At 40.4% G+C, this 25,649-nt stretch overlaps 2 protein-coding genes across 11 annotated transcripts in view; both read left to right on the top strand.

The window, feature by feature from the left end:
- Mp (Multiplexin) overlaps positions 1 to 25,649 on the top strand; it is a 46,121-nt gene that overhangs the window by 5,090 nt on the left and 15,382 nt on the right. For 8 of the 10 annotated variants that reach the window (XM_065485652.1, XM_065485651.1, XM_065485650.1 and 5 more), the window contains exons 3-5: positions 19,254 to 19,602; positions 19,755 to 19,968; positions 25,261 to 25,329. In XM_065485652.1, coding sequence (XP_065341724.1) covers positions 19,254 to 19,602; positions 19,755 to 19,968; positions 25,261 to 25,329 — 632 coding nt within the window. Of the gene's footprint in view, positions 1 to 19,253; positions 19,603 to 19,754; positions 19,969 to 20,099; positions 21,750 to 25,260; positions 25,330 to 25,649 lie in introns of those variants that run through there. The other 2 variants (XM_065485655.1, XM_065485654.1) reach the window with 2 other exon arrangements.
- On the top strand, positions 508 to 4,206 carry LOC135940672 (lactosylceramide 4-alpha-galactosyltransferase-like). Its single transcript, XM_065485663.1, has 2 exons — positions 508 to 3,409; positions 3,469 to 4,206. Exons 1-2 carry the CDS (start codon positions 2,828 to 2,830, stop codon positions 4,099 to 4,101), a joined length of 1,215 nt encoding a protein of 404 aa, XP_065341735.1. The 5' UTR covers positions 508 to 2,827; the 3' UTR covers positions 4,102 to 4,206.

The raw sequence follows: 25,649 nt of genomic DNA, 5'->3' as shown, positions 1-25,649 counted from the left end.
GAAACAGTGCATAGGAACCCCACAGCATCGTGTTACTCGTGCTCGGTAATATCAAACAAAGCTCTCAAGCAGCAAACGATCAGAAATCCAGCCCGAAAAGCCGCTCTTCGAGGTGCAGGTAATTAAAACGAGCGAGTCCTCCTCTAAATAATTAATTATTTAAGTGGCTGGTGCTGATGCTGTAAGTCTGTTTATTCGGGAAAGCAAGCTGCTGGCTGAATTATAAATTAGGCTTGTTTAGAGTCTTTAATGAATAATTAAGCGGCCGATGTGATTGGCGTCTCTACGCTCGCTCGCTGTCGGCCTGGTATAAATATGCAGAGAGCGGGTGGAGCTCTCGCCGGGCGGATTGCCTATGTATTGAGGGGCGTGGGTCCATCCGGCATCAATTATTCGGACGCCTGATCACCCGTGGGACACCCTCGCTGCCAATTTTGACATTTTTCTAATCCAGGGCTTTTCCACACCGTTTAAGTCTGAATTCATCCATACAAATTTTACGGCTTTTAAATGGGGGAGAGGGAGTGTGCGAGTGTGTGAACGTTGTAATAATCTTTTAGAGCATTGGATACCAGGAGGCCCATTTTTATTTGATTCTAAAATTAAAACAAAGGTTTCAAACACGAAGGGGATCTCTTGCTGCAAAAGTGGAATTCCAAAAATGTGGCAAAGAGTGGATTTATCCAAGAAAATCCTCCCCAGCGTTGGGGGTTTGAATGCGAGATTTAACGGTTTGAGGAAGCGACACATTGGAGGTGAAACAATTGGCTCGCAGCGGACAAAGAGAGTGTCCCAGCTGCAAAAGGATGCGGTCAGCGAGGCTGTGAGTTACGATCTCTCGACCGCGACAAAGGAAAGTTGGAAAAGTACCAAAAGCGGGCGAGCCGTGCGCGCAAAGGTGAATTAACATTAAAAGCACTGGCAGCGCGTCGAGCCGTAAAATTAATTATTGTTGCGTGCGTGTGCGATGCCTCATTGAGGTGGGCATCAGCGGACGCATCTAAACCGGGAACTCTCTCGGTCGCAAATGGTGACAGTGAGCAAATTATGTGCGATGAGGGAAAATGGAATGAGTTGCCCGGCTACATGTTGCATTTCATTAATTCAACCGTAAAAAGGCTTTCCCGTGTTGATATTTGAAAATGCAACCATTATCGCTGAAAAAATTATTTTTCAAGAGCCTTTTGTTATCATTCTCCCCGTCTCATTGTAAATCACTGAGAATTTTTTTTTCGCTGGAAGTTGAAGGTTTGTTACACAATGATCAAAAAGACGGTTGGAAAGAGTTTTCCGCTCCTCTGGAGGTTTCTTCCACACGACTGAATACAGTTTCTCTTGCACGCATAGACATGATCCCCGAGGAACCATTTCGCCAAGTTTGTTGTCGTCTTTTCCTCTCCTTTCGCATTTTCATTCAACTCGTCGCGGACGGAGAATTGCTTGCATGATATTTACATAAATCTCAGTTTCGATTTCAATGAAAAATAGCTGCGGGCGCGATGAGCATATAGATCGAGCGCTCGTTCCCAGATGCAGCGTTCGCTCCTCGCATGTATCAAAATCAAAATTGCGGCTTTGTTGTGTGATGGATCGACACAACAGACAGACAAGCTGGATTTAGCCCGCGCAAATATAAAAATCGTGCAGCACATCGGTTAAATTATTTCAAACTAGGTCGGCTCTGATGCGGAACGGAACCCCGTCACAGGTGCCGAGAGTGCAGATGACACAATCCATCCTATTTCCAATCAGGTGCGGTGTCATCGAAGATCTGCCTCATTGTTACTCACTCTGGTATCGTCATTTCTCGCCTGTTTTCCTCCTGCGATCACATAACGTAATGATACAATTACGGTTCGTGGCATCATTGCATCATAAATATTTATGTGAGCTGTGCTATGCCCGACAGCTTGATGGGAGCAGCAAGTTTGATCACCAACTATATTTTTGCTGGCCGCACAATTTGCATACAAGCCTAACAACAAAACAAAGAATTGTTAAGCACAAAAGAACATCAATAAAATATCTCATGCGTCGTATGTATTAAAATTATTGTTTTTAAATTTTAAACTGTACTAGAATTCTCTAAAATTGAATTGCTTCAAATAAAAACCATAAATTTACTCTGGAAATGAGAGCGTTTCAGTACTATTTGCTTTCACTCAACGGGAATCGCAGCAAAAAACTAAATAATCAACACACGAGGAAAATATACGGTTGGCTGCTCTAACTTTGTTTTTGTTTAGAGTTCAATATTGTACCAAGTGATGTTGATGTGCTGAACATCGTTTTTATGAGCTGGAAAGAGAGGTGACTTTGCATTGTGCTGCGGATGAAAAGGGTCCACTCGAAATGTGTCGCCGATTTTCCGGGTGGTTGAGGGCCACAAAGTCCTTTTAGTAAACGAGAAGCGTGCTGTTCGGATGCTGATTAGACCAGGATAAATTGCATGGGATAAAGAGATCCCGCACGCACCAAAAATCACACACAGAGCCGTGGCTTTTCTAAAATGCTGTGGCTCGAAATAGCACACAATCGACGAGCCGACGACTTATTTAGTCGGCCATCGAGCTTTTTTTGCGCTCATGCCAGGCATGCGAGTGACACACCGCAAAAAATCATTTATGAGCCAAAATAATGGAAAACCACTATTAAATTAAGTAGATTAGAAAAACAGATCCGCTAAGACTTTATATTTTAACTTTTGAAAATGGTATGATTTTTAATGGAAAAAAATGACTTTTAAACTCGACACAACCAACTAGAATGAGTTACGTGTGAATTTTAAAATAGGAAGTGGTGGCGCTCTTGATAAACGAAGAGGGGCATGATACGTCATAAATGCAGCGTGTATCAGCTATCAGTTTGTTGTGTTGCTCGTGAAGTGCGATGTTTGGAAAATACTACGTTTTATTTCGCTTTTTGTCTTGTTAGTCTTTATTTCTTGCAAGAAATGCTCTCCAACAAAGAGTTCTTTTTCCTGTACACTAGCGTATTTCTTTGCCTTCTTATAATCTCAAATCACCTCCTCTACATAATATGGACATCTGATTTAAATATTGACTCGTCCTTCGATTTAGAGACGTTTAGTCTGAATCAGTCGACCACTCCTGCTAAAAACAAAATATCACGCATGTTCAACTTGACACCAATGCTGAATAACTCGGAAAGGTTTCACGAAGAACTGGGAGAGTATGTTATTTTCCTTATTATAACGAAACCGCCATTCCGTCTGCAGCATCGGTTTGTTTGTTGTCTGGAGTCTCTCGTCGCACTGAACCCAGAGACGTCCATCGTAATATTGACTGTAGGCCCCTACGAAAAATTTGGCCTCAAAGGGAATGAGGCATTTGATGAACTTATGCAAAATTCAACCAATTTGTACTTGTCGTCTGTCGACGTCTCTGAGGTAAGCGTCCATTTTTATTATTACGATTTCAAATAAATTATAATATAATAATTCTGAAGGTTATAAGAGACACTGTCTTGGAAAAATTTGTGGGCAGCAATATACAGAATGGTGTGCTGCGCAAACCAGCTCACCTGAGTGACTTTCTTCGTATGTGTCTTTTGTGGAAACTCGGCGGTGCTTATATAGATCTCGATTTGCTCATTATTAAAAATCTATCTCCAATATTGAAATTAAAAAACTTTCTCACGTGTGACGACGATGCTCATTTAAATAATGCTTTTTTTGGATTTGAGAAGCATAGCCCATTCCTGATGAAATTCATGGAAACAGCTCGGCGGAAATTTGATAAAAACGACTACCCTTCAGTGGTTAAGTCATTCAACATTGCGTTTGAAGAGGCCTTTGACATGACAATTGAAGAAGCGGTCAAGCGACGTCACATCAATGGTCTTATTCATGTGCTTGATCACTTTGTGGTCAGTCCAGCGAGGCATTGGGAATACAAGCTACTTTTTCAAAAAAATAACACAGGCTTCTACGAGCATGTAATAAATGTAACTTATGGATATCACACGTGGAACAGTAATTCAGGTCGCGATATTCAAGATGTTAATTCAACTGCTCCCTTCTTTGTGGCTGCGAGGAAATTTTGCCCTCGCTCAATAGAGCTCTCTGGAGGAAGGATTTAAATTTTAAAATACATGTATGTTTTGAACCTCATTTTTCCGCATTTTTCCAAAACTCATGTTGTCTGCAAATTGTTTCTTGACTTAATATTAGATAATTATAATGTTTTTCTTGCTACCTGCATCGATTTTTATTTATGTTCTTTACCCGAAATTAAATTCTCTTAAACCTTATGCGTGAGTAATTTTAAAGGTTTATCTTTTAATGCACGTTTATGGTTGCTATCTTAGTGAAAAATGGACAGAATAAACTAAATATGCTGTGAAATTTAAATCACAAAATGGTGGTTTTAATCAGAGTCAATTCGTTTTAATTTGGTCGTTCTGATATGAAATGTTACATTTCACATTAACATAAAATAATTTTAAAAAGAGGGTCTACCATCAAATCGTCGTTTGTTTGGCTCTGCACCTAATTTATTGCATGGTGCGGAGTTTTTAATGGGTGCGTCGCTTTTAATCCGCCAACAGATGGTGTTGTTATTCGGGATGCTCGCATTGCTTTCGGTCACTCTACCGCTAATGGGGTTTTTATTGTTGATTTGAGCAGCATCTATGACAAAAAAGTAGCTTTTGATCCAGTCTACACCAATAGATTCTAACCTCTAGGGGTTTTGCCTATGAGTTTTATTACAATTCGCAGAAGCTCAAAGTGCTATTTGGCCTGGAGGAAACAACGCGATACTTATTATATCGTGAAAGCAAAGGTGAATTTTTATCACACAGGCTCAAAGTAGAATAATAAGAGTTCGTGACATTCGTATTGGAATTAAAAAATCAAGAATCTATTTAAAATTCCAGGAATATAGTCATGATTAATATAAGGCAAAGCGTATATAATACATAATACAGCTTCAAAGCTGTAAAATAACATTTGAAAATTTCATCTCATTAGAATTTCGCAAACTCTTCCAACTAAGTCTAAATATACACGCCGCTACAGAGAAATATTTGTTTCCGTTGTGAATATAATCCCCTTTGTTCCTCTCTCGCCACTCTTTTAAATGGAAATCCAAAAATATCTCCTTCCATCCCTAGTGGATGCAGTGTGTTAGCAGAAATTCGCTAAAGGCGCGCCTGCAGACACAAAAACGCGCCGATGAAAATCAATATATGGCAACAATTCTCTCAAGCAAATTAAATTTGCTTTAGTCAGCTGTAAATCGGTTTTCACGTAAAATCAGCCTGAAAGTTCCAAGCTTAGAGTTGCGCGCTGAACGGCTTCTGTCAAAATAATGATAAATCAACAGCAGAAACTAACAGAGCGTGTTCTTAAATATACACACACACACACACCGCCAACAAACTGGCGCTGATATTTTGCGAGGAGGAAAGTTTGAGTCTCCCGAGCAAATTATTTGTGGGAATGATAACGTTACGTACGTATACAAGTGTATTTATTACGAGCGTACTCGTTGCTCCAGGGAGTTTTTCACCCAAGTGGATCCGACGAGAGGTGCTGCAAATGCTGCGGCTGCGGAGCTGGAAATGCTCAGGCAACTCAAACATACCCACGTACGCACCTTCTGCTCATTACTTCGTTAGCGTCTCAGCTGGATGTTGCCCCGCCATGTTTCATATTCGAGGCAATGTGAAACCTGCAGCTCATTTGTTCAATTGATCGCAAAGTTTGCGTCTTCCCATCTAATTCCTGCGCACTCAACAGCACCCTCGCGTCTCCCGCATGTACAAATAAGCCGTTGTTTGCTTTTAATTGAGCAGAACGCGTCGCAGATAGCTAATTTGAATAACTCGATGTTGCGCCGAAGTTAAATTTCATTTAGCTAATGTCTGCCTGGTGGCTTTTCGTACTCCGTTGCCTCTCTACAATGCTAAATAGATGTGTGCGTTGGCGTTAGTTATTTCGCACAAGATGTATTCAGCGAGTAGTTTTTGTGAATCTGTCTCATATGGAAACTAGCTATTGAAAACGTAGGCTTGATACTTTTTCAACTCCTCTTTCTTAAGATGTGGTTTGAGATGTCACTTTTTTTGTTGAAACCCGTCAATAAAATATATGCTAAAAACTTTTAGCGAGTCAAATTGCGTTTAGAGAGGCATTTTTCGAACAAGATTTTTTTATATATTTAGATCATTCCAGATTGTTCATCCATTTATTCATCTATAGTCGCACAAATTTTTATTATATCTAGCTATAAATCAGCTTACTAGGCGAGAAAATTCCTTTGGCCTTCGATGCAGGAGTTGTTTGGTAATTTATTGCCTGCGAGCGGAAGCTACTCGGGGATGCAACATTTGTTTTGGACTTGCATAAGGTGCCGAGTTTGTAACACCCGCGAGGAAACTCGAGTTGCTCAATTTGCCAAGAAGATAAATTGCAGCGTTAGCATTCGTTCCAGTACTTTCTAGAATCGAATTGCCCATCCAGTAGAAAGATAAATGAGCAGGAAATTTTTCAACAACCCTCAAAAATCAATTCACAGGGCAGCAAAGCAAATTAAATCCAAACACTTAAATTGGGACGTTGCAATTTTGATGAAAATTCGTTTGCTCGAAAGTTCGGCATTCTGTAAGCCTGGACAAAGAATGGGGCTGGCTTCCTCAATTATGCAAATCCCCGGCGCAATCAGCCGCTCTCGTCGAACTCCACAAAAGTCACACAGCTCCAAATCCAATTACTCCGCGCGCCTCCTAATAGTTCCTGCGCATCGTGTTTTCTTTCAGCAGGGCCGTGAAATATTTTACTGTGGATAATTGAATGACAGAGCGTCGCGGATTGCCGAGAAAAATGCAAATAAATCCATCGGCGCGCGTAAACGCCTTTCCCATTCAGTTGACGTAATTTAATCTATCCTGAACTGCGTTGGCCCGCCGAGCAGCACAAATTATTTATTATTTAGAATTTTAAATTCGAGTCATCTCTCGACTCCCCATAGTGGGTGACTTCACGCTTGAATGGAGCTTGGGCCGGGGCCAAAACTGGGCTTAGTCACCCAGCTTGTCAAATTTCGCAACGTCTCGATGCTGCACAGGATAAGATTCACTGTGCCTGCGTGTGGTCGCGCTCTGATAGAAATGCCAGAGCGGAGTATAGAAAAATCAATCCTCAAGAAGCGACTCTGTTGATTTGCTATAGATATTTGATTTGCTCCGTTCCCCACAGCCTGATTTCTAGAGTTAGAAAAGACATTGCTAAATTAAATTTCTCCAGAACTATTTTTCCAATAACGGCTGATACGATTTTCCAAGTAAAGCTAATTCATTTTGAGAGCGGCCAGAGAATCTGATTAGGTGATATAAGTTATATTTTTGTATAATTTAATCGACCTGCCTCGTGCCATAAATCTTCCTCGCGGAATCGTCAAGTCTCCCCCGACGGATTCTTTGCTTAACATGCGTGATTTAGCACGCCAGAAACGATTTCTAAAGCAATTTCGTCACGATGAGCTACCAGCATGGTGGATTTTTGCGCGAAATTTATTGTTTGCGCCTCCAGGGTGCGCAAAAAGGAGAAGCACACCGCATGCTGGAGAGTAAACTTTGATCCTGCTGTTGTGATTTGCATAAAGAGCTCGCTAGATATGGAATGAATACTAAAAAGATTGCGCGCGCGACTGCAAAAAGGAGACGAGGCGGCGGCGCGGCTAGAAAATATGGGTTTCAGACCATTTTTCTTTGTAATAGTGGTGTGTATTACATGCGAAGAAACCACTAAAAGCAAATCCAGTCTGGCCCACGCATTCTCTATGTCTTTCCACTTGAGATAAAAAAATGCATCAGATTCTCAATTAATTATGCTCTCAAAACTTACTAGAAAGCATCGGGACATTAATGTTTATAATCTAGCCTATCTTTTTCGTTTTTTCCCCCGGTTGTTAATTAATGAGTCATGCATTTCAATTTTTCGTCGAGGCAACATAGTAATTTACGACACTCCTCTCTTTCTTGAGAAACGTCTGTCCCGGGACGTGGAGGATTTGTTGTTTATCGACAACACATGCTGGAGCACGGTAGAGAAGAAGAGTGGGCGCAGCCCGAAAAGCACACGCTCTGAAATTCACGCAGCGTCTCCTTTGGCAAATTCACTTTGAAGCCTAATTTGTAGCCGTCAGATCAATAACGCACTCCCTTTAAAGGCACAAACATGTATGGCGGGTGCGAAGAAGTTCGTTGGTCTGGAAATCCCTGCAGGACATGCTCTAAGTTAATGCCAAGCAGCCAGGTCATTTTTCTTTATTATCTTCCATGACACGTCAAAAATGTCAAAATCTGGGGAAACTCTAAACTAACCAAAAAATGAAAGACATAATTTTATAGTAATGAGAAAATTAACGTCATTTTTTACAATGGAATTTTATTGGTTTTAATAAATAAAAAATATTTTAAGAATAAAGCATAAACGCTCGATACCAAAAAATGAGTCATGTGATTTTCATAGAAAGCAGCATCGCAATCTGTTAGTGTTGCACATTTCTTTGTACACAAACCCTATTATGAATTGACAAATAAAAACTAATTAAAATGTATCACTCACATCTTATTTAACTTTCCTCAACAAATTTGATAAGAAAATTTAATTTTGAATGGTGAGGCTCATTTACCTTTTTTGTCCACGTGCAACACGGATCTGCGTCAGTATTAATCTAAGGAGCTATTTCAGGAGCGCGTTTTCAGCGTTTGCGGAGCAATATTAATCAGGGCGGCCTGAACCTGGGTCGTCTTGGCACTTGGTGAGTTCTCGCTAGCGTGTGCAATATTTATTTGGCAACCGAGGTGCTGAGCTAGTAACAATTTCATTAGACCAAACGGGAAATTTCGCCGGGGGCCTCTGCCCCTTGCCGCAGCAGCCAGGATCTCACTCACGCCACCATTAATTTGGACCAAATTAGTCAAAGGCGGGCTCGTTTTTGGACTCGAAAGCAGCCTTGATTGTAAGAGGCTCAGGACAGTCAAATAACCAGCAGCAGACAAAGCGGGTCTTATTTTTCTAATTAAGAAAATGTTGCCGCGCCGAATGGATTACCCTGATGTAGCTGTCGGTGTGAGAGAACATACACAGCTTTTATTTATTTGGAGTCGGGGAGGAGTGCGTTTTACAGTGTCTGCTTATACGCAGCCACTTATGGAAATTCCTCCTCCTTGTTTTTAGCCTGATAGGAAACACCTCCACCAGAGAATTTGTTTGAATAATATGTTTGCTCCCACTTACACGAGATTTTATTTTCCCACCCACTTGACCGGCGTGTGCACAGATGTCCCCAATGATTAAGTCGATACAGCATTTGTCAATGTTTAAAATCTGAGAAGAGCGTTCAAACTAACCTTCTCTGGTTTTATTTGCCCAAATCGGCTGCTTGCGTCTGGAAGATGGGAAAGAGATTAATTACATAAATTCAAAGGTTAAAAGGTGAACCCTACCCCGCACATCGATTTCATATGCTTATTTCTTAAGTTCAGTTCATTTTTTTAAATACATTTTAAAGAAAAAACTTTAAATGTTTCACTCAAGGGTTGGTCAAATTTTAATAAATTTGCATTAAATTAAAAGAATCCAATGTTAGTTTAAAAACAAAACATGTATTTTTACTTGGAATCTGATTTACGTGGATGTATCTACATTCTACACCTACCGATAGATATCCATGACCCTGAAGGTCACCTTTTTCCCAGTACCATTCCACAACATAAATTCCCGAGCTCACGCAGAAGTTTTAATATGCAAATATACCGCTCGCTCGTTGTTTGTCCTTTAAAAACTGAAATTTCACGGTGCCACGTGGGTAGAAATAATCGGATGAAGTGCCTGAATGGCCTTTCTTCTCTCAAGCCGCGCGTGTTGGCAGAATTATGTCATCTCTCCGTCGTCATTAATTCAGCAAATTTTTGCGTCTGTCTCTGCCGCTTTTTCTTCTCACCCCGGCGATCCTTTGTTATTTTTTTCTTTCCTCTCTGTGCGGGCAAAAGAGTGAATTCGTCAGTTTTATTATTTGCTAGCTATTTACGACCGAGTGTCAACACTCCTATTCCCTGTGCTGCCGTCGCTGAGAAAATACTAAACCCACAGTAGCATAGGGAATTAAATTAGAGAGAAAAGATGCTGTCATCGGTCGGGAATATATTTTTTCCAGCACATGGTTAGGATAGCAATATGGAGAGTATTCCACGCTCTTTTTAGCCTTTTCATAAACAAATGCGTCCAAAGAGCACTCGTCGCCGGGAGGATGTGTAGTATTTTTGTAATGTGTGTGCACCACAAGCCGACTGCTGTGTGTGTGTGAATGAATGCTGGCTGATGGACTCTGCTCCTGAGCCGAGGGACTTCATAAAGCACTCTGCGAAAAACACTCAACGCGACTGCTTTCAAAGCGAGCGAACTTAATGTGTTTATATACACGCCGCGCGAGTATCACGACGTGTGTTTCTCGCGGGTCTGCTGGCCTTGGATAAAAGTGGACAATTTGGCCCATAACTCTGTCCTTTAATCGAGTTTCCGCTAATCGAGAGAGTCAAAGCTCCAGCATATCATCAAAACCTCTGCTGCGAATTGCATATTAAACGTATTTGATGTTGGCGTGTGTGCGAATTTCAACTCGCTGCGGCACAAGCGCGTTTTGGACTTGGCTGAATCCGAATTTCGCGTTTCCGAGTAGTTCATTGTGGAATCAACCGGGCCTTGACCAGTATAAATAACCAGAGTTAATCGATGCCGCGTTCCAGTCACCAATTTATACGTCCAGTTGAGTGTTGTGCTAAATCCAACTTTATTGCGGGCTGCTGCCGTTGAAAACAAAATCGTAAAATTTTTGAACAGCGTGTGCAACTAGCCTCGCAACCCCATAAAAGCAGCGAAATACGAAATTAATGACCTGTAAATTGCAATAAAATCGGGGTTTTGATATGTTTGCGGACAAACAAATTAATTAAAGCATACGTTTGGCTGATTTCGCCAGTGTAAAAATGTCACTACGGTGCTACTGTTTTAATTGGAGCTAATGTCACTAATGTCAGATGGAATAGGTTCAAGTTGACATGATAATCTTGACATAACATATTTAATAGTGTCAAAACGCAGAATATTAAATCATGCGCATAAAATATGCACAAAATGTTTTTAAAGATGAAAGACACATGACACGATAGTTTAATAGAAACGTTTGAATGATCGAATTCAGGAACGAGCAACAATATAAAATCAAGACCAAAAACTGTACACAAGATAAACTCAGATTTTGCCTATTTTTTTTTTGTTTTCATGGTACATTGATTCCTCTCTATACGAGATCTACCATTTGGTGTGTGCCTTAATACGAAGAATCTATTTATTTTGAAATGAAAAATGATTTCCAGCAGGGAGACAGTGCTCACCATTTGATCTAACAAACTCTGAAACCGATTTTCCAAAAAAAAAAATAAAACGCTAATCTTAGGTCAATTTTTGGCTTTAGCTGAATCCTAAAAATAGTGTGTCCTATTAGAGTTGAGAAAATTAAAGAGTTATTTAAATATTTTATCGAGTCAGAAAATACGTTTGGAATTAATTATAGTTTCTGCTGATTGTTTTTCATGACGCTATTTAAATATTGTCACATTTTAATTAGATCGGTCTCTATTAAAAATGTTTAGAACTGTCAAATTTGTTTGCTTACTATTCTGTAACTATTACAGTTACAAGATGGCCTCAAACATCATTATTCTAAATGTCATTATATCGGTTTCTTTCATACAAGAGGCAACATTTTCATAATTAATAAGCGGGTCCACTAAATTATGCACAGACGAAAATTCGAGTTAGATTTTGGAATATACCATAATTTGTTTCACTTTTCGTATAAAAAAAACCCAACCGTAATCATCGATTTCTGATGCAAATCAAGCAGACAAAGGCATTCATTATCCTCATTCATATACCACTCCAAAACCTCTCTTAACGGCACCACTAGATTTCATGGAGAAAGCGGCGACCAAGAGGAAAACAACTTCTCCTTGGAACAGTAATTCATTGCTGCACGGTGCAAGAGCCATTACCGATGCGATCGAATTGAATTTATTTATAACAAACAAGGCACACACCCACACCTTAGAAAAGGGCGAGCGACGCCCTCGGCCTGGCGCCGAATGGATAAATTCTGTCGCCGCAGGAGAGGGCTGCGCTTATCTGTCGGAAACATGCCCGCACGTGACAACGATTGCGACGTAATTAAAAATTCGTGGCACAATGGAGTCCCTTGTGGCCTGCAGGAAGATTTCTTCTCGAATCAACTGCGGGCAAACACTGATAAGCTCCGGCAGCAACGTCTTTATCGCTGTGCACGCGCCTCCCGAACACGGGGATGGCCGCCGCCGACCCCGAAGAATAACACTGCGGGGGCTGTGTGCGCTTTGCATGTTTGTTCTTTTAGTTGAGGCTCTGTTGGAGTAGTTTATTCATTAATCACGCCGCCATTTTAATTAATTAAAGACAGCCACTCTCCACGCGCTCAATGTGGCACTCGCCATGAAATTTCTGCGAAGCAATTCAATTAGTACGTGTAATTGAAGTGCTACATGGTGAATGATTCAATTCATAATTTGCTTGAAGGCTTGTTGGATTGGGTCACGCTGGTTTCTTTACTTGGAATCATGCAAGAAGAAAATGTGTTTTGCGTGAGGCATTATGATTCAAACTGACTAAAAAAATACACAGGTTATGCAGAAAAAAGGTACATTATGTGCAGTTGAGATCATGATTATATTTTATGTTGAAATGAAATGCAGCCACCTCAGTGTGTTTTGCTACATTGGTGCTCTGAAATCAAGATATTCATCACAGGTGTAAAATTTGTTAGCATAAACAAAAATCTTTAACTGCTTCTCGAATTCGTCTAACTGCGGCACACTCCGAATCTGCGCTGGAAGTTTATTATACAAATTTAACATGTAAATCTTTGGATTTCGAGAAGCCGCCGCTGACACCTGGGAGGGCACAAAATAATTGTCTCTGGAGCGAGTATTGTGTCCATGCACCACCCTTACTTTGAAAATGGAATTAAAGAATACTATAGACTGATCATAACAAAACACGATCTTTTAACTTCATCATTCTATTTTTTTTGTACACGCGAAGTAAAATCAGGAGCAAGATTGAAAAAATGTCTGAACAATTTTCTCTTTCGTCGTGCCAAATTTAAAAAATGACTTACGAACATAGACACAGCATCTCACTCTTTTTCAACCTTAGCTGCTCGATGCATTTTAGTAAAACAAAGCACTATAGGCATCTAACTTTTAAATCAACACACGCGCTCTCCCCGCTGTGTAAGCAAGCGTGCATAATGGCACTTGCTGTGGCTGGTGAATTCATGCGAAGAGAAACCTGTAACCAAATGAATAAGAGAGCAACCCTTTCAGCCCGCGGATTCCGCAGCAGCATAAGTATTCTCAAAAGAAATTTATGAAATTATGCTCGACGCCAGCATCATTTTTCACGCGCGGCCGGATTGCGCTGGCATGCTCGAGATGCGCGGCCTTTGCTCTCGTTTCGCGCATTAATTGAGTTTCAAAAGACAAATTGCCGGCGCGCGTGCATCTCGCATTTCGTGGAGGAGCCCTTTCCTCCAAGATCCTGTGTGCGTCTGCTGGCTGGTTCCGCAGATTCCGGCGGATATTACCCGAAAAGCGCTGATGGATTGATGCTGCCGCTGCTACACCATCGTGCCGAAAATCTGGCTCCGTATGCGATGAGTGATGATGACGCCGTTGAATGCTTAGCTCGCAGATGCGGCTTTTGTTTTGCTCTTCACAAAACTGGTAGCAAATCGCTGCATTAAGTAGGAAGATTAACCATTTGAAAACCTGATAATATTGCAAATTCCATATGAATATTCCAGAATACAATGATTTTTATTAAGATAATACATAAAAAAGAATCAGGTATCCAACTCTGATACAAGGAAATATCACGGCTAGTTTAAATACTATCCTACAACAAAATAATCAATTAAAAAAAATCAGAGAAAATCAGTTGAAATAATTTAAAAACGCAATTAGGATAGATCCATTTGATTGCAAGCAAACTTTACACTTAGGTGCTCATTTTGAAGTTCAATTTATATTTCCGGTTTATTTCATAACTTTGTGGAACATTTTCCTGTCCAAGTTGTGGATAGAGGAGTTCTTGAGTAGAAAGAAAAACTGTTTGAGATATTTAAATTTTATCACTATACACACTCAAAAAGGACCAAGCAGAGCGATCAAATTTTTTAAGTTCTCTGCAGCGGAAGCTTTAAATTTTTCCTGTTATTGCCCTCTCACATCTTTCTGCTTCCACCTTTATGCTATTATATTATTCACTTAAAATGTAGTCCTCATGTTTCAAGTTATGCCAAGCGCGAGTGCTTTCAGTTTTCTCCCGTAACAGGTGCCCGTTTTAACAAGCCAGGAGATTAATCAAAAAATGGAAAAGCGGAGTTTTATTCCCCAGGGTGACTCACGTTTCTCGCTATTGCTAATCAGAAGTTTGCGTTTACTTTGCTGGCAGCAAAAATTAAGCTGAGAGCGCTTTTTAATATGATCAATAGGCGTGAGTGTGCATGCGGTGTACGTAGTTGGTTCTCGCGCGCGGCAGCTGGTAATTAGCAAATTATCCACACAGGTGCTTTGAGGAGTTCTGCCTCCCATGAAAACTAATCTGCTTGAATTCGAGCGCGGCAGCGGGATGAGCAGAGCAGGCGAAACTTTTTCCCTACTCCGCCGCACGTCCAAACATCACAGTCGAGCAGGCGGCCGGCCGGCCGGGCTGGCGGACAGACAGACAACTAGCAAAGATAAATCCAGCCGTGTAATTAAGCTCTCATAAATGATTTCCCCGGGCGTCGCTCGACTTTTATTTGCACTTCTAATTGGCCGCCGCTTTTCGGTCCTGCCAGCCGATTTGCATAAAAGGGTTGTGCAAAGGTGCGCACTTTTATCTCGCACGCGTATCTATGCACGAATTGTTATGTCGCCGACGCTGCGGGGCCGGAGCACCGAGGCCGTCCTGCCGGCTCCGTCCTTATTGATCCCCCGCCGCGGTTTATTTTGCCAGCACACACACCACGTGCAAGTGCACATACTCGCCGCAATCCTTGTTCTTTCCCTAAAGTACACGCGCCCTAGCAAAACATTCGTTTATATAGTTACGCCTCTTTCATCTTTCACTTCTGGCTCCCTCGCAAATCGCCGCCAATGCTCTTTTCGCAGTGGAGCCTATCCTGTAATCGCTTCTTGTTGGACACCGTCCAGCTCAAGAGCAGATAAACAAATTGCAATATTAGCTTTCTGAACTAGAACCGTTTGTTTGACTGGACAATCAGAGAGTTCGGTGTCCTCTAGTCTGGCTTGACACTGCACTTTCGTGTTTTATTAGAGCTCTCGTTTTACCTTGGAAAAAATCGCAAAAATAATGTTATGACGATTTCCGCTCTAAGAGGCTAATCAGTCTTAAAATTGACTGAGTTTTTCGAAGCCACTTTCTAAGATCAACCAAATTGGGAAAGAGCCTTTTTTGCTAACAAAAAAGTATGTCATGTGGTTTTCATTATTTATCTTGTAAAACCTTCATCACTCGAAAGCGATATAGGGCTGTATTTAAAAAATCATTTTAACAAATCAACTTTGCTTATGTCTCAACTGTAACAAAAATAAATCCACTGTCTCAAGCATGGAAGTAAATACTAATGGTGACATAAAGCTCACATGTTAAAGCATTTTATCTTTTAAATCTTTGGCATATAATTTGTGTATGATTACAAGCATTAAAAAATTAAATATTTGTTTAGATTTAGATTTTATTTTTCGAAATATTGACACAAATAAATCTTGATATTTGTATGCTTTTCAGATCTGCAAATGAAAAATGGCAGCCAAAATTGCTCTTATGTGATAAAAATGTTGCATTTTATGTTATCTTTTTGTTGTTGTGAGATATAAAAAATCTCTTTGCTACGTAGGAAAACGGCTAAATACTTGCTGCTATCGCTGAATAATGAAAGTTCCAAACTTTAAAATTCGCTTCATACATTTTATATCTAAAGCTTGAGAGTGTTTCATTTTAAATTGTATGTTACAGAGACCCTCTCTTTCTGAGAAAATGCTTTTTTACTAAATCTCATTAAATGGGAGCCGTGGATTCATTTCAGGACACAAAGCAGTTTCCCGTTTTTTGTCTCCCTTATAAACGTCGTCGTTGTGCGACCTCTCAAGTGTATTTTCTCATTTTTCCTTTGAGCTTCATTTTGAAGGCTTCAAATTGATCCTTTCCTCTTCATTTTCGTTTGTCGTCGGCGTTTCTCATTACGACCGAGAGAATCGCATCTGGCGACGTCCGCTGATGAATTCGCTTATAGAGAGAAAGGTGAAGAAGTACACCGCATTTATGTACATATCAGGGGCTCACAAAGACGACCGACGCTGCGCTACCCACGAGGCTCACGTTCTCATCATTATTCGCGTCCTCAGGGAGTGCAGCGCGCGGTGGCAGGTCTGTTTGTCTCCACCGCTCGTCCTCATTGTCTTCCTGGTCGCTTTGTCTGGCCCGCGAATATTTCGCAACGAGTGTATCAAGAGCGCGAGCGAGTGATGAAAGGTCTCGATTTTGAGCCCAGGATTTCTTCTCTCTTTTCAGGCGAGGTAGGTTCGCGCGCGCCAGGATAATTTATTACGCTTGCAGCTCTCCGCCTATAAATCTGCGCACTGCACGCTGGCCACTGGAGGGTTCATTTATTTTGCGCCATGCGCAGACGACGCTGCATTTTATTTTCCTGCCGCCGCGCGCTTAAACTGGTTTCACAGAGTTATTATTATTGCGCTCAGCCAGGGCAGCCTTTCTTTTCATTTTCTCCTCGTAGACGACGACAGCGTCGAGAGGATGCAATGAATTGCGGTGTCGATTCTTGATAATTTGCCAAACGCGCGTGCTGCCGGCGTGGGAGACGAGATTTGCTTCCTTCCTTGGAGCTGCGTCTGTTTGCACTTTTCAGCCGAAAATTGAGCCACTGAGTCAGCGGATTTGGTGCCAATAAGATGCAAATCGCTGGTAGATTAAATGCCAAAGAGTAAACAATCTAAAGAAGCAGTGAAGAACTAACTCTTTGTAAAATTTACTCGTTCCATATCAATTAAGTTTTTGTGTGTCAGACCAAGTTGTCTTTTTAGACTTTGTGCACTTTTTGACACTAATAAAGGCTCTCTCCAATTAGGTTTAAAAAAATTTATTGAAAACTAAAAAAACATCCTCAATATTTTCTATGTTCGGGTTGAGGAAATTTATTTTGCCAGCAAGTTGATTGACTTAAATGATGTACATAATAATCTTTGACAAAATAGGGTTGTCGAAAAGTGCAGACTTGGGTTGTAAGGGAAACTATTAGTGGTAGGTTTCGAAAGAGACAAAGGAAAAGCTGAAAGTGCAAGAGGAGAAAAAATACGAGTAACTGAAATCAACTCTAATTGCTAATTGACTTTTATGCAGGCATCTAGCCCGCACTTGCCCCTTTACATCATAGCGGTCATAATCAGATGATACTATTGCAAATGCTCGCAGTGTGTGCAAGTGACGCAACTGTTTGTTTCTCCAACATTTGAATTTAAAAAAAAATGTAGTATAGCATCCTTCCAATAACTAATTGCCAAAAATTGTCCTAAACTGCTCCAAACACACTTATTATCTATTTAACATTTTTGTGTTCTGGAAATATTTCAAATTGACTACTTCAAGGATAGATTAATTTTCTATTAAGGAGTGTGAGATTTAATATACATAATAATCATATCATACAATTATGTACGCCACACTAATGGTCTGGTCTGGTCTCTCTCTCTCTCTCTCTCTCTCTCTCTCTCTCTCTCTCTCTCTCTCTCTCGTCCTCGAGTCAAATAACACTCGCGTAAGAACTCTTAGCGTTGTGCTATGCGCGCGAGATTCCCCGAAGCTAATGAATAACATTTTTTATATTGTAATGAATTAAATCACCGACACAGAGTTAATCTGCATACCGCCCGCTGGTGGAGAGTTCTAAGTGAAAACATAAAAGCGAGAAGGCGTGTTTGCGGCGTAAAGGTGAGGCTTTTTATAAAAATAAGCTCGGCCTTTTGTATTCATGCCGAACCGGCTAAAGCAGTGGAAAACGACAGGAATGTCTTTGAGATGTCTCCGATTATATGCAAATTCATGAGTGTTTTGTACAAAAAATCTTGTTCGACACGACGCGCACTCAAGCGTAATTAGCCGATCAATTCTTCGCTTTTCTGCAAGAATTCTTTTTATCTCTCTCTTGGCACCAAAAGGACAATGGAACAGGTGCTCGCGGTGTGTTTTACAGCTGACTTTTGTTCCAACGTAATATTAGACACACCTTCTTGTTTTCATTTTCTCTAACCACATCTGTGTGATCTTTTATTTGGAAACTTAAAACGTAAAATTGATAGTTTGACATTTCGGAAAATAGTGCACGAGATCTATTTTTAAGACGGCAATAAACTATGTCTCTTGTTTAACTGCGAGGCTACTTTCAACAATCTTGTTCTTGCCAACTGGTTCATCAAGAAATAGTCCACAATCCTTTCGACCACTATAATTCGTTTGGTTATTTTATTTTAACAGCTGAGAATTTGCAAGAAATAAACATTCTCTCAACTAAAGGTTTCTACTTTGCAAAAAATACTTTAAACTTATCATTTTAGCTTTTTATTGTGGTGATATGATTAAGGAACGATTTTGTCGGTTTTTTTTTTAATTTTTTATTTTGCTATAATGAGTTTGTGTTAGAGACAACCCTATTATTCTGCAGAACGTCTTGCGCCATTTCCCATTTCCCTCTCTATAGCAGCTCTCTCGCGGTCCAGTCGGCTGGTGCCATCTCGCAGAGTTTCTCCTAAGTCCGTTCTCCACTCGGATCTTTGAATTTTAGAACGGAGAGGGCGTGCAAATGGCAAACATAACCAATGCTATTTTACCACTGTAAAAATCAGCTATAGCCTAACACAATACATTGATCAATTCATAATTTGATTTTTGGCATTCTAAAATAGGTCATATCATAAAAAATCAATTTTAAAAGATCCTCTCCAATTATTGCCTATTCGCACTGAGAAATATTTGTTTCCAAATCTGTTGATTATTTTTCTTATAAACAATTTTTCAAATTTCTTAACCAAGGGATTTTATTTGCTTGTTGCAGTATCATGCTTCATCCCAAAGGAATACGAGTTAATGCAGACTATTCAAATTCCTTTGGTGGACACAAAGACGCAGTTCTTTGATCAGGGCTTTGATGGCTTTCCAACACACGGCATGCGGCCTGGCTCCAACATCAAGTCACCTTACCGAGTGGTGCTACCTGAGAGAATGCCTCCAGACTTCACCATCCGCATGGCTGCCAAACCGGCCAGCAGAGAAGGCGGATTTCTTTTCGCCGTTGTCAACCCCCTTGACACTGTTGTTCAGCTAGGCGTGCGGATCTCAGCAGGGGCCTCGGAGGACGTCATGAACATTGCTCTCTACTACACAGATGTAACCCTTCACTTTAGGTAAGACCGTTTTAGTAGTCTTAATTAAAGATATTGAAGCAAAAAAAAATTCTGCAGCTAAGCTTATTTTTTTTTTAAAAAAAATCAATATTAATAAAGCATTGCAATTTAGAATGCAAATTTAGATTTTACCAATATATCATTTCCCCTAGCTCACAGCAACTTGCCGTCTTTGATGTCCCATCCTTCGCCAAAAAATGGGCCAAATTTTCACTCCGTGTGCGAGGCAACGACGTCACGTTGTTTTACAACTGCAAGGAACACGGGACAAAGACAAATCTGCGGAAACCTAAAGAACTAGTCTTCGACTCTGCGTCAACCCTGTACATCGGGCAGGCTGGGGCGATAGTCAAAGGAGCATATGACGTGAGTGTTCCACTTTACTTCAAAGACGACTGCAGTGTCGTTTATGGGGTCATACGCAATCAAAATCTGAATTTACCGCGTATACAGATGGCCTCATGACTGCGAGTTCTTTTTTTAAGCGGAAGAATTTTGTCAAAACACGAAACGACTCCATCCTCCCGATGCCGACTGACCATCCCCCTGACCCCTCCAGGAAGCGTTTTAAAAAAGAGAATCTCAAGATGCGCACAATAGAGTGCATCAGGTTCCGGAAATTTCGTTGCAGGCCCCGGTGATAACAGGGCATTAACGCTCAAAAAGCTAAAAGCACGCAAGCCATTAAACAACAGACCACATGTCCGATCTCCAGCAGCACTACACCCTCTTTTCTATTTGCGTCCCGCTGACTTATTGCACTCTCCCGTCAGCTCTCTTGTCCAAATAAATGCGCGCACCTCTGATTGTGAATAAGAAGAAAAACAAACACACACGCACGCACAATGCGCAATGAATTATTTTCGGTCCGCGAGCGTCGAGGAGAAACTTTGATTGCCCTCTAGGTCAAATTCAGGCTCCTTTCGAGATATCATCGCTTATTTATTTTTATACGCCGTCCGCGCGGTGCTCATTTTTTACTCAATAACTTCGCCGCCTTTTTATCTGATCACCCGATTGGCTTTACTGCCGCCGCCGCGGTTGCTCTGCCCCTTTTGTTGCGCTCGCCAAGTGTATTGATTTCTGATTTATATTTCGACATGTTCTTCGTACCTTAATTGAGAATATAGGCAATTGCACTCAGAGATTAATTTAGATTTCTCTCTATAATATTGGATTACACTCGTCACGTATTTTCCAATTAAATGCTCAATCAAACTTGAGGTTTTGAAATTTACACTTCTATCTCATCAGCGACCGCAAAATGCGCTTCCAGTTCTCCGCGAATATAACATGCTCTGTTCGGTTGCAAAACGGAACGCTATCTAATTATTCCTCGAGGATACCGCCATGCTTGTGGTACACTATTGACACAAAGTCAGACTTTAATTACATACACGTGCTATTCATGCACCGCCACACCAAAAGAGCGTAATTTGTTCTCGGAAGAAAAGTCGAGGCAAGAGCAAAACGTGGCTAAATTGTATCTCCGATTCCTCTGAATTTCCGACTTTGTTTTAAACAGTTCTAATGATCCTAAGATTCTAGCAAAAAGAGTCAAATGATCATGATGCTAATTAAAATATTCCCAGAACTCTTTTGTATGTTGATTTCGTTGCAAAGTCTTAAATTTTCTCCAAATACGCCACCTTCAATGTACTCAGGGGCTGTTTCTCCAGCACAAAAGACGTTTCCACCCTTTTCTTCCCTATTCAACGAATCAGTAGAAGCTGTGGCAGCACGCGCACACAGCAAGCCTCGTTGTGTATTGTTTGCCAGAGGCATGAGGAGGAAAAGATGCGAAATGGGGGTTGGAAAAGCGGTGGCAGTATTAGCCACATCAATTAAAGTGGCTGTTTGCTCGAAAAAGAAGCAGAGCGACGCCTCCAAGTCTGGAGAGCAGGGAAGGGGTAAGTGGGGCACTTGTGCGGCGGGGGCCTTTGGATTCGAGCCTAGTTCAAAATGCGAGCGACCCCTCGCAGGCAGTGATGGCCGGCGAGACCTACACGCGGACCCAGATGCTTCTCTGCGTGGGTCTGATGGGCCTGCTCGTGGGCCTGGTTTTCCTCGTGGCCGGCGCCGCCACCCAGTGGATCATGCCGCACGAGCCCCCTAAGGCGAACCACCTCACCAACGGCGATATTAAGGTTGGTGCACGCGCACTCCAGCTCTTTCAATTGCAATCTCGATCCAGATTGACAGCTTTTCATGATATAATTTAGCAGTTATTGTAGTATATAAATTATATAATATATGTTGCAAATATAACGCGACTCAGTGGAAATTTTTACAATTCAAAATTGTTGTTTAGGAATTTTTAATGTAGTTCATTTAATGTATTAAAATGATGTTAAATTTCCAACTCTCCGCAGGGAAATTTATGGTAAAAGGCTAGAACCGTAGCATAATTTTTTAAATTTAAAAGAAGAATATAAAAGCTAAAGATGGAATGAGATATTTTTCCAAGATTGTACGACCAGGAAATTGAAAAATAATACCAAACTTTATCAATTTTGTTGTTAGTCTCTCTCATTCACCATTAAATATTTTAATTAATGCATCTAATTTCTGGACGCATAATCTTGAAAAATATCACTTTCTTTTCTGACCTTTTAAAAATTGATTTTGTGTGTTTTTGTTATTTTTACGTTTTCATTAATAAATTTTAAAATATTGTTTCGTTTTACTAGTACAAGTAAAAAAAATTTCCCTTATTCTGTCATTATTGTTGCTTTTTTGAGCCAACGAATCTGGAAAAGTTATTCAGATGATAAACATTATTTAAAAGCGGCTGCAGCCTGCTTTGTAAATAGAATTTTACTGTGTAATAATCCCCATGATTTATATACATATAAAATGATTGGACGATTTATTGCTAAAGAGCCAAACAGTGTACCACAGTTGCTTAATCTAAGTAAATTTTAACTTCACAGCCGCATACATCAAATTTAAATTATGTATTGACTGATGGAAAACATTTTGATACTATTTTATTTGAACATAATCGTTATCCAGAGTATGTATAGTAATTTGTTTTAAAACGCACGGAATTCCTCCAAATATTTTATTTTAATTCCGCCTGTTAAACACTCAATCAACAGTTTTTAACCATCGTGGCCGTTAAAAATTCAACTCACCTAACAGAATTTATAATATTTATTTAACACAAATTTTTTGATATCTGAACAATATGCTTTAAAAAAATGTTAATAAAAGTTTGAGAAAATTATATTTGGCTTTGGGACAATTTTTGAAAATAATCAGAAACAGCTAATTAACATTGTTCGCATATTTTGGGATCTAATTTAAGTTTTTGTTGGGTTAAAGCTGATAACTCTCCGGATAATAAATAATGCTCTATTTAACAATAAAAAACATTTCGTGAATCTCAAATTATGGCGAAGGTGCTTTGAACATTAAGCGCGGTGTTAGATTGTATATGACGCAGATTAATCTAAAAAGTCTACTAGAAACAGTTTTTTTTTATCAAATTTAAAGTCTCCCGACTCTCAAGCGCTCAAACGCGGATGAGTTGTCAGAAATTTGTAAAGTAAATTTAATATATTATTTAATTTACTTGTTGAATCTTTTGCAATAATTAAAAAAATGCTCTGCCGCGTCACAGGTTGTCTGTCGGTTTAAATTTTACCTCCAAATCTGAGACTTTCATATGCTAGATCGAGGCTATTAAAATTGTTTACAAATTGATGTGCTGACGAGCCACATGTGAAAACATTTTATAAATAGTAGCAAATTTATAAGCCATGCGGTAGCCTGCTAAATCCCAATTCGTCATTCATAATTCAAAACGAAGGAAGTTGTAAATTGCGAAGTTATTTAAATGACTAAACGATAGTGATATTTTGTGATAATTTTTCATTTGCCTACAGCAAGATGAAAGTAAAAAAGTATTGAAATACTCCTCTCCTTTAGTTGGTGAAAAACTGATTGCTTTTCTGTCCATGAAGTTGGAGCATTCATGCAGAAAATTGGGCAATTTTGCAAATAAAAAGCGGGTCAGTCAGAGAGCAGCAAAAGACAGACGGGCGAATGGAGCTGGAAGGGAAAGCAATAAATAAATCGACGACTCGCTGCTTGTGTCTGCCGAGCAAGAGGGTGCCACTCATTACACAGAAAAAGTCTTTAATATCGCGAGAGCGGGCGAACAGGCGGGGTGAGCGCTGCCGGAGACAGTGGTGGCTGCTTTTTAATTGCTGCCCTTCCCAAACAACGGCGTTTCAGTTGCCGCAGCGGCGTCGCTCCAATTTTCGCGACAAATCCTTCCAAATGTGATGTGTGCCTCCCTTTATTTATCGCTCCGTTCTGCGCGCCTTCCCTATAGCGAAGCCCGTGCGGCAACAATTGCGCGCAGCTGAAAAACGCGACGTCTTTTTCATTCCAGTCTGGGTCAGACTGTACTTACACAACTAGAGGCTAAATTATTGCATTGACTTCAATTATTTGCTCCGTCTGTAATTACGCGACTCAAGATAGCGTCTAATTGCTCAAGCAGTCTTATTTGATGGCGAAGCATCTAAACTTGGACGAGGAAAATTGTGTAAAGTAATAACAAAAAGTGAATCAAAGGAAATAAATAAAACAATTTTTTATTGATCTCAACGTACAAACGTGTATGAATATAATTAAAGGATCCCTGAAGTTCTCAACTGTCTCAATTTTAATTCAATTTACGTATGTTATCAAGTATCACAGCGCAGTCACGTAAAATTGATTCACATTTAAAATAACTGTTTTTATGAAACCTCAGTGTAATAATTTGCAAAAAAAAAATCCAATCCAATATGCCGAGAAAATGCTATGCTCTTTTTCGCCCCAACTTAGCCAAAATATATAACTGGACATTGTCTCTAGCAGGCAAGTATACATAAACTTGTTGATCTGTTAGTAAAAAACTTTATTCACAGTTATATGTGTTATTGTGCACGTACTTCAATTATTCTCTTTGCATACAATAAAATTTACACTGTCGCGAGTTTCTCACGTGCTCTCACTTGGCAGTGAAACAATCCCACAATGGCAATAAATCACAAGCCATATTTTTCATATCAGCGATCAACAAAAGCCGTTCATTTCCTAATAGAGCAGTTAATTTTTATGTCTGGGGCGCGCGCAATAAAAATACTCGCGAATGCCAGCAGACATCTTTCTGCAGGGTAATTCATAATACATGACGAGATGCGAACAAACCAAACACGAGACGAGAGATACCTTGAAATTTATCACTCTTCTCGCTGCAGATCGTGAGAAAACGCGGCCGAAACTCGTGTCCGAAATTTCAAATAGCGACACGCGTCGATTACAAATTGCGAGGAAAAAAAGGAGTCAGACAGACGTGTGAGTGTGTGTATTTATCGCGAAAGACGGACAATTTGGCACTAGCCGTTTGATTATTTGAGACATGCAAGCGCGCGCGGCTCCCGAGGAATTAATACAGACAGACATATACGCGCGAGGTCCCACTTCTTGCTTCGTCTACTCCCTTCCTCCGCGAGCGGCCGGCCCGTGGAGAGAATCCTCCCCAAGCGAACGAGTGTCAGTCAGTCGGCCGATGGAGTCGCTTCTGCCAAGACGGTCATGAGGTCCTCCTGAACCATGCTGCCCCTGTGGAGGAATCTAGTCGTGTGGCTCTTGTTAAAGGGCGCCATCCAGGAAATCAAGATCCTAGACGACCCCAACCTCGCCGAGGTCCAATGCCAGGAATTCACGGTAAGTTGCTGCGGCTTTTTGTTTGTAATACACTAATATTTTACCAACAAACCTTTCAAGTTTCTTTGGTTAGGGTTTTACTCGTCAGGATTAGACGGAATTCGAAATAAAATTGATTGAATTTATATGAGCATTCTTTTCCAAACACACGGTATAGTATATATATCAATTCAGTTTTATTGGTAATAAAAGCCAAAATCAATTTGGGCACACGGATTAATAAATATTAGGGGCGTAAATATTGGGCGTCGTCGTAAATTAACTATCATCATCAGTGGCAATCGGCTCCTTTCATCATGTCCGTTTAGTAAAAATTAAAC

Source organism: Cloeon dipterum, chromosome 3 (genome assembly GCF_949628265.1).
Source record: "Cloeon dipterum chromosome 3, ieCloDipt1.1, whole genome shotgun sequence".
NCBI classification, from domain to species: Eukaryota; Metazoa; Arthropoda; class Insecta; order Ephemeroptera; family Baetidae; genus Cloeon; species Cloeon dipterum.
The sequence above is the reverse complement of the archived record's forward strand: the minus strand, read 5'-3'. Positions and strand labels throughout refer to the sequence as shown.

Excerpts from the sequence above, each read along its gene's own strand:
- LOC135940672 (XM_065485663.1), top strand. The coding sequence starts at position 2,828 with ATGATACGTCATAAATGCAGCGTGTATCAGCTATCAGTTTGTTGTGTT. Across the intron at positions 3,410-3,468 it reads CGTCTGTCGACGTCTCTGAG|GTTATAAGAGACACTGTCTT; the intron begins GTAAGCGTCCAT and ends ATAATTCTGAAG.